The sequence below is a fragment of the Macaca fascicularis genome, chromosome 13, assembly GCF_037993035.2.
Source record: "Macaca fascicularis isolate 582-1 chromosome 13, T2T-MFA8v1.1".
Classification (NCBI taxonomy): Eukaryota; Metazoa; Chordata; class Mammalia; order Primates; family Cercopithecidae; genus Macaca; species Macaca fascicularis.
Genome location: NC_088387.1, coordinates 9,733,024 through 9,746,374, shown reverse-complemented (window position 1 = coordinate 9,746,374; position 13,351 = coordinate 9,733,024). Strand labels below are relative to the sequence as shown.

The 13,351-nt window shown below is 43.2% G+C and overlaps 1 protein-coding gene across 2 annotated transcripts in view; it reads left to right on the top strand.

Annotated features, from left to right (window-relative positions):
- Positions 1 to 13,351, top strand: part of TGFBRAP1 (transforming growth factor beta receptor associated protein 1) — a 64,516-nt gene that overhangs the window by 15,349 nt on the left and 35,816 nt on the right. Inside the window, exon 2 of one of the 2 annotated variants that reach the window (XM_045368686.2) lies at positions 6,359 to 7,060. In XM_045368686.2, the coding sequence (XP_045224621.1) occupies positions 6,373 to 7,060 (688 nt within the window). In that variant the 5' untranslated portion in view covers positions 6,359 to 6,372. Of the gene's footprint in view, positions 1 to 6,355; positions 7,061 to 13,351 lie in introns of both variants that reach the window. The other variant, XM_045368685.2, reaches the window with a different exon arrangement.

Genomic DNA, 13,351 nt, shown 5'->3' with positions numbered 1-13,351 from the left:
TTAATTCTAATAGCTTTTTTGTGGGTTTCTGTGTAAACAGTAATGTCATTTGTGAATAATTATAATTTTATGTTTTTGTTTTCGATTCTTTTTTTTTTTTTTTTTTTGAGACAGAGTCTTGCTCTGTCACCCAGATTAGAGTGCAGTGGTGCGATCTTGGCTCACTGCAAGCTCTGCCTCCCAGGTTCAAGCAATTCTCCTGCCTCAGCCTCTCAAGTAGCTGGGATTACAGGCGCCTGCCACCATGCCCAGCTAATTTTTGTAGTTTTGGAAGAGACAGGTTTTCACCATGTTGGCTAGACTGGTCTTGAACTCCTGACCTTAGGTGATCCATCTGCCTTGGCCTCCCAACATGCTGGGATTACAGGCATGAGTCACCAAGCCCAGCCTGTTTTCAATTCTTTATAACTATTCTTGTTTTGTGGTACTGGCAAAGACTCCTAATACAGTGTTGAACTGAGATCGTGTATTAGTTTCTAGGGCTGCTGTAAGAAAGTACTACAGGCTGGGTGCCTTAAACAACAGAAACTTATTACTTCAGATTTCTGGAGGGTAGAAATCTGAGAGCAAGGTCTGGAACTTCAGACATTCCTTAGCTTATAGATCTCCTTCCTCTTCCTGTGTCTTCACTTGTCTTTTCTCTGTATGTGTCTGTCTCTGTGTACAAATGTCCCCTTTTTATAAGGACACAGTCATATTGGATTAGAGCTCACCCTAAATGACTCTGATCGTCTTATTTCCACATAAGGTCCCATTCACGGGTACTGGGGATTAGGACTTCAGCATGGCTGGGGAAGATTCATTTCAACCCATAACAGATGGCAATAGTAAACATTCTTGTCTTGTTCCTTGTTTCAAAATGAAAGATTTTAAAATTTAATTTAATTTAATTTATTTTGTTTATCTTATGAGTTAATTTAATGCTTTTTCTGCATCTATTGAAATAATTAGTTGTTTTCTTTTCATTTATAAATGTGAGCTAAAGGAACAGATTTTATTACTTTAAACCAATATTGCATCCCAACTTAGCCATATTATATTTTTAATATATATTTGTTGATTTCATGTGCTAACATTTAGTGTTTTCTCAGGTTTGTTTGTGAGTAAGAATGATCTGTGATTTTCCTTCTTCCTATATCCTTATCTGGTTTGAATATCAAAGTTTTACTTTCTACTACTTTCATAAAATAAAGTAAGGATATGTTCCCTCTTTCATTTATCTTTTTATCCTTAGGAACATTTATTATGTGAAATTGGAATTAGTTGGTTCCTGGGTGCTTAGTGGAACTCGCTTGGAGATCCATCTGGACCCGGTACTTGCTTTGTAGGATAGACAGTGTCTATTAAATCAGGATGTAACCAGTGCTCTGTGCTGTGAAAAGAAGTGGGGCCTCTAGAAGCCTATATAGCTTTTGTGACCGGTCTCCAAGTAAAGAACACAGAAACTTTCTTTGAAACTTACAGGTAATATAAAACCTGTGGCTCCCAGCCCCATGTGTAGCCAGAAAGAATAGAATTGTCATTTTTGAACTGAGGTTTAGTAAACTTCCTGAGGAGTAAGGGAAGACGCCAAAAGTCATCAGTTCTTTTTTTGAGACGGAGTTTCACTCTTGTCACCCAGGCTGGAGTGCAGTGGCACAATCTCTGCTCACAGCCACCTCTGCCTCCCAGGTTCAAGTGATCTTCCTGCCTCAGCCTCTCAAGTAGCTGGAATTACAGGCATGTGCCATCACATCTGGCTAAGTTTTGCATTTTTAATAGAGATGGGGTTTCACCATGTTGGCCAGGCTGGTCTCGAACTCCTGACCTCAGGTGGTCCACCCGCCTGGACCTCCCAAAGTGCTAGGATTACAGGCGTAAGCCACATGCCCGGCCAAAAGTCATCAGTTCTTTTAAAATGATGCCAGATACTGAATAAAAGATAATGTTTCCGTGTACATTTGTAGAAAAAGAGTTGCATTTTTACATTAGCATTTTTAAAGATGCTGACTAAGATTCTGATTATCACCAGTGGCAAAATCTTTAAAATGACAATGTGCATATTCTTAACCTGGTAGGAAATAATTACTAATATTTTTATTTTGACCCTTAGCACATATTGCTTTATACTATTACTGATTTATTTTTCTAGTCCTATTTCCTTAAGAGGACAGGGAGACTCTTAGGAAGTGGGATTGTGTCTTATAATTGTTTATTTTAGTTTTTTGCATACTTAGAGGTTCTTGCTACGTATGCAATGTTAGCTTTAATTAAATTATGGTCCTTGAGCATGCTAGCATTTTCCAATCTCTTCCCTACCTGGGTATGTATTTTGAAATTCTAAGAAAACATTAAAATGTTGATCTTTTAAATTATTATAATCATGCATTTTAAGTGAATTTTTTTTTATTTAATATTCTTATTTTTATTTTAAAATAGAGACCAAGTCTCAGTATGTTGCCCAGGCTGGTCTTGAACTCTTGGGCACAAGTGATCTTCCTGCCTTGGCCTCCCAAAGTGTTAGGATTATAGGTAAGCCTTAAAGTGAAGTTCTAACAAAAAGTTTAAATTTTAGATCATTTTGAGATCACACAGTAAAATATGAATTGTACACCTTAGAGAAACGTTTCCTTTTATTACCATGTTGAAAATTCTCTGATTCAGAACCCCAGCAGGCTATATTTAATGAAAATACAGAGGTGTGGCCTAAAGTTTATCTATCTTTTTATGATTCATATTTTATCTAAGTAAATATGTCATGTGAATTAGGTCATGGAGAGAATTTTCCTACTGCTTAAAAAATAGTTTTTAAAATTATTATTATTATTATTGTTTTTGTGAGATGGAGTTTTGCTCTTGTCACCCAGGCTGGAGTGCAGTGGTGTGATCTCGGTACACTGCAACCTCTGCTTCCCGGGTTCAAGCTATTCTCCTGCCTCAGCCTCCTGAGTAGCTGGGATTACAGGCGCCCACCACCATGCCTGGCTAACTTTTGTGTGTGTGTGTATTTTTAGTAGAGACGGGGTTTCGCCACATTGGGCAGGCTGGTCTTGAACTCCTGACCTCAGGTGATCCACCTGCCTCAGCCTCCCAAAGTGCTGGGATTACAGGCATGAGCCACCACTCCTAGCTAATTTTTTATTTCTTTTTTCTTTTTCTTTTTTTTTTTTCTTTTTTACTTTTTCTGTGTGAAAGCATCTCACACTGTTTCCCAGGCTGGAGTGTAGTGGTGCCATCATAGCTCACTGAAGCCACAAACTGCTGGGCTCAAGCAACTCTTCGGCCTCAGCCTCCTGAGGAGGAGGGAATACAGGTGTGCCCCACCATGCCTGGCTAATTTTTTATATTTTTTTGTAGAGACAGGGTTAAGAATAAGTCATTTTTAAGTGCTAGCCTGTTACTTCTTCAGCTTTCATTTACCTCCATATAATTCTGCATTATTACCATTTAATTACCAAAGCAAGTCCTTAATTTAAAGGCCTGTAATAGGAAGCTTATCTTTAGCAAGGCTTGAGTAGCTAGTTTACTAGATAGTGAAACAATATTGCATTTCTTTTTAAATATAGAGTTATGACTTTTTAGTAAACCATATATTTTTTTACAGCTCTCTCTCCCTCTCCCCTTCTCTATCTACCCCAGGATTTAGACTAAATATGAGGAGTTTGATTCTTTCTCTAATATTCTTTACTGCAAATGTGTTTAGTTTATCCCTTGTGCTAACTGAAGACAGGGGCTGGAATTATGGATAATATACTTTTAAGAAGCTAAATAAAAGGAGTTTGATTATAGGTGCCCAGAGTTTGTTTCTCTATTCCTTCTGCAAAGTAAGACACAATTTATATTTTAAATAGCAGAACTGCTTACTCCTGCCATTGAAAAAAGACAACCTTGATTGATTAATCAATGAAGGAAGAAGTATTTTGTATTACTTCACTTTCACTAACTTAGATGTCTGGAAGCCGACATTTCAGTATCTGGGTTTTACTCATTAGCATTTACATGGAGAAAAAAACATTGTCTAGGTGGGTTTCGGTGGTTGTGTTTGGTTGGGACAAATACGTGACGTTGTTTAAGAGCTGTTTGTGCCAGAGACTATTTGTAGAAGCCTGCAGGAGCTCTGCACCCGGCCTCACCTGGGATTCTGGGGATGCTCCCACAGCCCCGAGGTAGATGGACATGACTCCTTCTCTGGGGTGCCTTTTGAGCCTCCCTCTACACTTCCCCCATCTCTTTTCCATAGTTTCTGTGAAGATGAGCTCCCATAAATGAGTGTGAAGATGTCGTGGGGTGGGGCAGGTGTGTGAGTGTGTGTTCTGGCTTATGATGCAGGCTGTCTTTTGGTGGAGGTGAACAGGTTACCCATATCTGAGGACAGAGGACAGCATAGTTTAATCTCTTGGTGCCCAGCTTGGGAAATAAACACCAGAAGCAAGCTGGTAGTTTGAGAGAGGAATAGGAGCTGATCCAGACTGGGAGGGAATCATAGTACTTATGATGAGATCCAAAAGTTTGAGTGCCGTGTGCCGGCTGTCAGTATTTCATATGAGCTGACTTACTTCATGCAACAATCCTATGAAGTAGGTACCGTTATTATGCTCATTTCACAGATGAGGCAATTGAGACTGGAATAGCCAAGTGTCCGTTCAGGCTGCTGTTAACAAACTACCATACACTAGGTAATTAATAGACAATAGAAATGTATTGCTCGCAGTTCTGGAGGCCGGGAAGTCCAAGGTCGAGGCATGGTAGGTTCAGTGTTTGGTGAGGGTCCGTCCCTCAAGGGTGGTGCCTTCCAGCTGCCTCCTCACACAGTGGATGGAAGGAAAAAATAAGCACTCTGGGGCCTCTTTGATAAGGGCACTAATGCCGTTTGTAAGGGTTCCACCCTCATGACGTAATCACCTCCCAGTTGCCCCACCTCCCAACACTACCACTCTGGGGATAAGTTTCAACATATGAATTTTAGGGGGACACAAACATTCTGACCATAGCAACAAGTAATTTGCTCAAGCGATGGGAAAAAACAGGAAGGACTGACATGTCCACAGACAAGCCTCCTCAGCCCTGGGGTACCCCCCTCCTGGGGGTTTTGTTGAGCTAGGGAAGGGGGCTGGAGTCTCTCTCATGTGTAGTTGTCATTACCCCCATGGATGGGGGCAGACAAGAAATTGTGGAGTTCCAAAATTTTCTAGTTGAAAGGCACCAAAGAAGTTTTCTGATTCCTTCCCTTCCCTGATGCGTGAACCTTTCTTGAATATTTCTGAGAGGTCTTCCCCACTTTGCTGGAATGCCTCTGAGTATTAGGAACTTAAGCTCTCATGAAGCAGCACTGTTCCATGTTCAGAGAGCTTGAGGTGAGGAAGTGATAGTGATAGGGAACCTTTCACTTCCCAGCTGCCCTGCAGCTCCCGTCATTCTCTGCAGTCCTCTTTCCAGCTCTCTGATCCCCTGCCCTGCTCCTGATCACAGGGACTGTGCCTTTGAGTTTGCTTCTGGCCGCCTGAGAAGTCAGAAAGGCCACCTTGCCTGGTCTTCTCCCTCTGACTTTGTGGAGTGTGAAGCCACAGTTCTCCACAGAAGATGAAGTAGGAGGCCACAGGCTCTCACTTTCAGTGGGAACCAGGGACCAGTCCACACATCCACTGAATAGCTCCACTCGCCACCTGAAAGCCTTTCGAGCTCCGAGGCACACCTTTACTCTCCAAATGAATACATTTCCTCCGGAGCTGGGGCTGATGCGCCTGCCTTTTTGGGAAGAACACAAAGGAATGCAAGGCCTGGCACCTGCCTCAGTGTCCCTGGCAGGATCCTGCGACTGTGGTTGTGTTCACTGACTAAAGTACATATTCAAGTAGCTGTCGAAACTCAGGGAAGATCAATGAAGATCACTTCTGCCTTTTTCAGAAATCCTTTTTTTTTGTTTCTTTGTTTTAATGGGGTCTCATTATATTGCCCAGGCTGGCCTCCAGCTCCTGGGGTCAAGTCATCCTCCTGCCTCACAGAAATCCTTCTGTTATGTTGCCTGTGGGTGAATGCGTGCATTTGTCTTCTGCCTGCAAGCGTGTCTCCCAGGAGCAATGCGAGGAGGCTCCAGGTGACTCTGTGTGGGGACTGAGCAGGATGGCATGTGATCACAAGCACGTGCATGTGTGTGTGTGGGTGTGTGTGGAGGGGTGTGTGTGTGGTTTTCTGCTGGGGTCTCTTGCTGTCCGATGGGGGAGGTCAGTGGGGAAATGGTTTCTTTCCATTTTTTGACAGCATAGAATGTTTTCCTTTAATGAACATGCTAACTAGGGAATCCACGTATCATTATTGCAACCGCTGTTTCTGCTTCTTCCTTGTTCCTCTAAAATCAGTTTTCCTCTTTCTCTTCCAGCAGATCAGCCAGTAGACATGATGAACATCAAAGCCTTTACGCTTGTCTCTGCCGTGGAGCGGGAGCTGCTGATGGGCGACAAGGAGCGCATCAACATAGAGTGTGTGGAGTGCTGCGGCAGGGACCTCTACGTGGGTACCAACGACTGCTTCGTCTACCACTTCCTGTTGGAGGAGAGGCCAGTGCCTGCCGGGCCGGCCACGTTCACTGCCACCAAACAGCTGCACAGACACCTGGGCTTCAAGAAGCCCGTGAACGAGCTGCGCGCAGCCTCAGCGCTCAACAGGCTGCTGGTGCTGTGTGACAACTCCATCAGCCTGGTCAACATGCTGAACCTCGAGCCCGTGCCCTCGGGGGCCCGCATCAAGGGGGCAGCCACGTTTGCACTGAATGAGAACCCTGTGAGCGGGGACCCATTCTGTGTAGAAGTTTGCATCATCTCTGTCAAACGCAGAACCATCCAGATGTTTCTGGTGTATGAGGACCGGGTGCAGATCGTCAAGGAGGTGTCGACCTCCGAGCAGCCCCTCGCTGTGGCTGTGGACGGCCACTTCCTGTGTCTGGCTCTGACCACTCAGTACATCATCCACAACTACAGCACGGGCGTCTCCCAGGACCTGTTTCCCTACTGCAGCGAGGAGAGGCCGCCGATCGTCAAGAGGATAGGGAGACAGGAGTTCCTGCTGGCGGGCCCCGGAGGGCTGGGTGAGGAGGATGCGTTTGTGCACCTGGTCTTTTTGGGTGGCCTCCGTGACTGCATGTTGAAACTGGAGAGTGAGATTGGCACTGTGCAGAATAAATCCTCAGTGACATTGGGCATGTGTGGCAAGACAGAGGCAGCAGTGCTTGACCAGTGCTGAATGAAATCCAGTTCGATTGTTCTGTGAACATGGGGTTGCAGTCATAAAACCAGTTTCTTTCACACTGAAGTGGAGCTTGAAGACAGCTCTGGTGGTGTTACCAGGAAGGGCGGATATTCTCAGCCCTTAGTTATCTTGGGAGAAAGATTTTGGCCAAGAGACAATTCAGAGATAGCAGAGAGCTTTAGGAAGGGAAGTAGAGAACAGAGAGTTTATATGGAGAGAGACAGTACGTTCTGAAAGATGAGGCAGAGTGGGATACTGAGAGAGTAAGCCAGCAGCCCTGAGAGTTCTGCCTCAGGTTTTTATGATGCTGGATTTTTTTCTTGAAGTTCCCACCTCTCTCTTAAGTTTCTGCCTTTTTCCTTTGTCTGCTTTTCCCGCTTCTGCCTTAAGTCCCCGCCTTTTTCTCCCACCTAATTTCTACCCTAAGCTTGTGGGGCCCTCTCTTACTATTAGTTGGTGCGCATGTACAGCCGGTGTTGGATGTAAATCCCACCGAATGGCTGCGTTGCTCATTACCTCCACCCCAGGAAGGTTGTACAGCAGTTAGGTCCATACTTACTGCACCTGCATGTCTCTTTGGAATTTCTCCTTTACCCTGTTTCTCTCCTCTCTCCTCATATCTAGCATGCATTTTGTTTGTTTGTTTGTTTGTTTTGTTTTGTTTTGTGACAGAGTCTCGCTCTATTGCCCAGACTGGAGTGCAGTGGCACAATATTGGCTCACTGCAGCCTCTGCCTCCCAGGTTCAAGCAATTCTCCCTGCCTCAGCCTCCCAAGTAGCTGAGATTTCAGGCATGCACCACCACGCCTGGCTAATTTTTGTATTTTTAGTAGAGATGGGGTTTCACCATGTTGGCCAGGTTGGTCTTGAACTCCTGACCTCAAGTGATCTGTCCACCTCGGCCTCCCAAAGTGTTGGGATTACAAGCATGAGCCACCGCGCCTGGCCAGCTTGCATCTTTTTGATGGTCTCTGGGATGTGGGATTTTCCTCCCTTTCTCAGGGCCTTTTCGCTCCTGCTTATGTCTACCTATCTACCCACTCCAACAGCAGGAAAATTCTTTTAAGTAAATAACTACAAAAATAACTTCAGGCCGGGCACGGTGGCCCACGCCTGTAATGCCAGCCCTTTGGGAGGCTGAGGCAGGCAGATCACCTGAGGTCAGGAGTTCGAGACCAGCCTGGCCGAAAGATGAAACACTATCTCTACTAAAAATACAAAAATTAGCCTGGTGCGGTGGCGAGCACCTGTAATCCCAGCTACTCAGGAGGCTGAGGCAGGAGAATCACTTGAACCCTGGGGGGGCGCGGAGGTTACGGTGAGCTGAGATCGTGCCACTGCACTCCAGCCTGGGTGACGGAGTGAGACTCTGTCTAAAAGAAATAAAACAAATAAATAATAATGAAAAGGAGTTGAAGTAGCTCACTAAGTATTTTCAATGTCAGGTACATAACATTTTCTCTTTTATGTCCTGTCATTTCATCCCACCAAAAAGTTTTTCATAGCTAGCTCCTCAAAAGGGGCTTTAGTGGTTCTTCTGTGGCCTTACCTAATTCTCCAGACAGCCTTATCAAAATTAAGAATCAGTGCTTTAACCTTAGTGATGTCTCCTGTCTTCCAGCCAGGGGTGGCTCATATTAGAATTCGTGTATATGTTCATGGTACAGGGATGCTGGCGAGAGTGCGTTCCGTTTAACACTGGTATTTTTTATCCTTGGAGAGTTTTTGTATAGGCACCTCATTTCAAAGTGCTGAGTGCAAACACATTTTCTTGTGACAAACAAGAATTCCTGTCACGAACTATTTCATGTATATGTCTTGATTTTCACTTTAAAAAAATATATATATACATACTTTAATTTTTAGAGCAGTTTTAGGTTCACAGCAAAACTGAGGGGAAAGTACACAGAATTCCCATGGACCTCCTGCCCTCCCGTTATCCACATGACAGTGGTACGGGGACACGTTGTTAGCACCCGAAGCCCGTAGTTCATATTAGGGACTGTGCTCGACAAATATGTCATGACATGAATCCACCATTATAGTGTCATTCACAATCCGTTCACCACCTTGAAAGTCCTTTGTGCTCCATCTGTTCATCTCTCCCTTCCCCTAAGCCCCAGCAGCCGCTGATCTTTTTGCTGTTTCCATGGGTTTTTTCTTTTCCAGAGTGTCATCTAGTTGGGACCATACAGTATGTAGCCTTTTCAGATTGACTTCTTTCGCTTGGTCATAGGATTTTCTCTTTCCCCCCACCCTCGCCCAGGCTGGAGTAGTACAGTGGTGCAATCTCGGCTCACTACAACCTCTGCCTCCCGGGTTCAAGTGATTCTCCTGCCTTAACCTCCCAAGTAGCTGGGATTACAGGCATGTGCCACCATGCCCATCTAATTTTTGTGTTTTTAGTAGAGATGGGGTTTCACCATGTTGACCAGGCTGGTCTCAAACTCCTGACCTCAAGGGATCCACTGACCTCGGCCTCCCAAAGTGCTGGGATTACAGGTGTGAGCCACTGCACCCAGCCGGTAATATGCATTTAAGTTTCCTCCATGTCTTTTTATGGTTTGACACTATAGAGTCTTACTTTTTGAAGAAAAAATCTTTAGCCCAGCCACATTTGTTTTTCGAAAAATTGAGGAATTCCATACAGTGAAATTTTTTTGTTGTAGAAAACATATATAAACTTATATAATAAAGAGAATAGCATAATGAACCAGGTAGAGACATCACCCAACATCAGGCATTCTCAGTTTATACATGTTTATTTTATTATATAAATGTTTACAAATCCCAGACATCATAGCATTTCATCTGTAAACATTTTAGTACATATTTCTAAGTTACCTAAGAAAACCCCAATTCCTAAAAAACCTGACAGTAATTCCTTAATATCAAATATATCTAGATGTGATATATTTGATGTGAATGCCTTCATTGCTCTGTAATGTTAACAGCTATTGACAGTTACTGCCCAGATCAATTCGGTTATTCAGTTTTCAATATGGGGGTCTCTTCTGCCTTACAGAAATGGCTTTCTGAAAAGTATCATTATAAACTCATGGACGTAAATGTGTGTGATGTGCTTGGTTTCATCCATGCCTGCTGGGAGTTTATTCAGGTGGACTCTTCAGTCCCTTTTTCATGCCACTGGAAATCTGATTGCTTCCTTGACTTTCAGGATGCTCCCAACTCACCTCGTACATTTCTTGTCCTGGGTCTGGTTTCAGCCATTTCTCCAAAAAGCCCCGATGTTTACAGACCACAGTCTGGGAGCTAGGGGCGCTTGTTGCTCATGTTTCTAGACCCTTCTTTCAGTAGACAGTGCTGGGAAATATGTCTTTTTTTGTTTTATTTTATTCTTTTAGAAACAAGGTCTTGCTATGTTGCCCAGACTGGCCTTGAACTCCTGGGCTCAAGCAGGCCTCCTGCCTCAGCTTCCCAGGTAGCTGGGACTCTAGGTGTGCACTACTGCACCTGGGCAAGTATATATTTTGTAAAGATAATTTCATTGTGAAATCATGTTGATAGAACCAATCCATCATTGTACCTGTATTTCCTTTCAACCACACCAAAGATCTTACTTCTCTACTACCTCAACATAATTACTCCTTTGATTTATCCCGCAGTACATACTACAGAGTAACAGGACCAACACTACCGCTCCCACAGTATAATTATTGGAAACTTTGATGGTTTGTGGTTCTTTCTGTCCTTAGGATATTAGAAATATAGTCAAATTACTGTGTTTCAAAGTCACTTGGAGTATTTCTTCTCTGTGTGGTTATGCCATCAACCAGATTTATACTTAGATTTGTTTGTTTCATTTTACTTTTGATTTTTAGAAATTGCTTTGGTTTATTTTTTATTATATAAATGTTTACAAAGTTCCAGGACAGATGGATACAGCAAGATATCATCAAAGAGGTCTAAGCTTACAGCCAGTTTTTTGCCAAGTCTCCCTCTCCCATAGGTAACCCTTATTTTTAGGGTTTATTCTTGCATTTTAAAATACAACGTAAATATGTAAATATTTGTATCTCCTCCTTCTTGGCCAAATGGTAGCATACTTTTCCTCACCTTGCTTTTTTTTTTTTTTTACTTAGTATATTAAAGTGGTCACTTCAGAGTATAATATAGAGGTATTCCTCCTTGATTTTTATAGCTGTGCACTATTCTGCTGTGTGGAGGTACCATAATGCGTTCCATCTATTGATGGACATTTGGGGTCTTTTTCAGTCTTTAGCGATTCCTAGGAACTTATATTTGCATGTATGCGTGTGTGTTTTCAGTGTATCTATTGGAAAGCTTTCTAGAAAGGAGATAGCAGAGTCAGACTATAAATGCGAGGTGTTGCCATAGTCTCCCTTGATAAAGGTTGCACCATGTTATTTCTCCCCAGCAACCTATGAAAGTACCTGTTTCCCTCCAGCTTTGCCAACAGAGGATGTTGTCCAAACTTGTGTGTTTTTGCCTGTCTAGTATATGAGAAATGGTTTCACAGTGTAGTTTTAATTTCCATTTCCCTTGTTTATGTGCATGGTTGAACATTTTTCACATGTTTAAAAACCATTTACATTTCTTCTAATGGGAATGATCTCTTCTTATCTCTAGTCCTTTTTTTTTTTAGTATTCTTTATATATGTGAGATACCAACTTCTCTGTTATATAAGTTTCAAGTATTTGTTTCCATGTTTTACTGTGCAAAAGCTTTTTAAAAAATTTGATGTAATCTCACCAGGTGTAGTGGCATGTGCCTGTGGTCCCAGCTACAGGAAGCTGAGGCAGGAGGACCACTTGAGCCCAGGAGTTCGAGGCTGTGGTGCTCTGTAATTCTGCCTGTGACTAGGCACTGCACTCCAGCCTGTGCAACACAGCAAGACTGCATCTCAAAAAGAAAAAGAAAATTCTGTGTAATCAAATGTATCAATATTTTCTGATATTGCTTCTTGAATTTGAGTTATAATTAGGAAGATTTCTCTGTCTTCCAGATTAAAGACAAATTCACTTGTGTTTTCTTCTAGTACTTGTGTGGTTTTATTTCTTTTTTTTTGAGAGAGTCTAGCTCTATTGCCCAAATTGGAGTGCAGTGGCACCATCTCAGCTCACTGCAACCTCCACCTCCCGGGTTCAAATGATTCTGCTGCCTTACCCTCCTTAGTAACTGGGATTACAGGTAGGTGCCACCATTCCTGGCTAATTTTTTGTATTTTCAGTAGAGACAGGGTTTCAGCATGTTGGCCAGGCTGATCTCGAACTCCTGACCTCAAGTGATCCACCGGCCTCGGCCACCCAAAGTGCTGGGTTTACAGGCCTGAGCCACCGCACCTGGCCAGTTTCATTTCTTATTAGTAAAGAGTGTAAGGAATACATTGAATTTTATCTTTTTAAAATTTTTATTTATTTATTTATTTTTGAGACAGGGTATTTTTCTGTCACCCAGGCCAGAGTGCAGTGGTACAATCTCAACTCACTGCAACCTCCGCCTCCCTGGTTCAAGCGATCCTCCCACCTCATTCCCCTTGTGGTGCCTGAGACCACAGGTACCTGCCACCACGGCTGGCTAATTTTTGTATTTTTTGTAGTGACTGGGTTTCACCACATGGCCCAGGCTGGTCTTGAACTCCTGGACTGGAGTGATCTGCCTGCCATGGCCTCCCAAAGTGTTGAGGTTACAGGCGTGAGCCACTGTGGCCAACCTCAATTTTATCTTTTTTATATAGTTGTCCAGTTTCCCAACAAACTGATTAAACAGTCTATATTTTCCTTACCGATGATGGCCTTTAATGTGTACTAAATTTCCTAATATATTGGGTCTGTCTCTGGACTTTCTGTTTTATTCTCTCAGTTCATTTGCCTATTCATGTACCAATACCTAACTGTTTTAGTTATAAAGATTATAGGCTGGGCAAAGTGGCTCACGCCAGTAATCCCAACACTTTGGGAGGCCGAGGCAGGCAGGTCACCTTAGTCCAGGAGTTGGAGACCAGCCTGGCCAACATGGCGAAACCCTGTCTCTACTAAAAATATAAAAATTAGCCAGGCGTGGTGGTGCATGCCTGTAATCCCAGTACTCGGGAGGCTGAGGCAGGAGAATCGTTTGAACCCAGGAGGCAGAGGTTGCAGTGAGCCA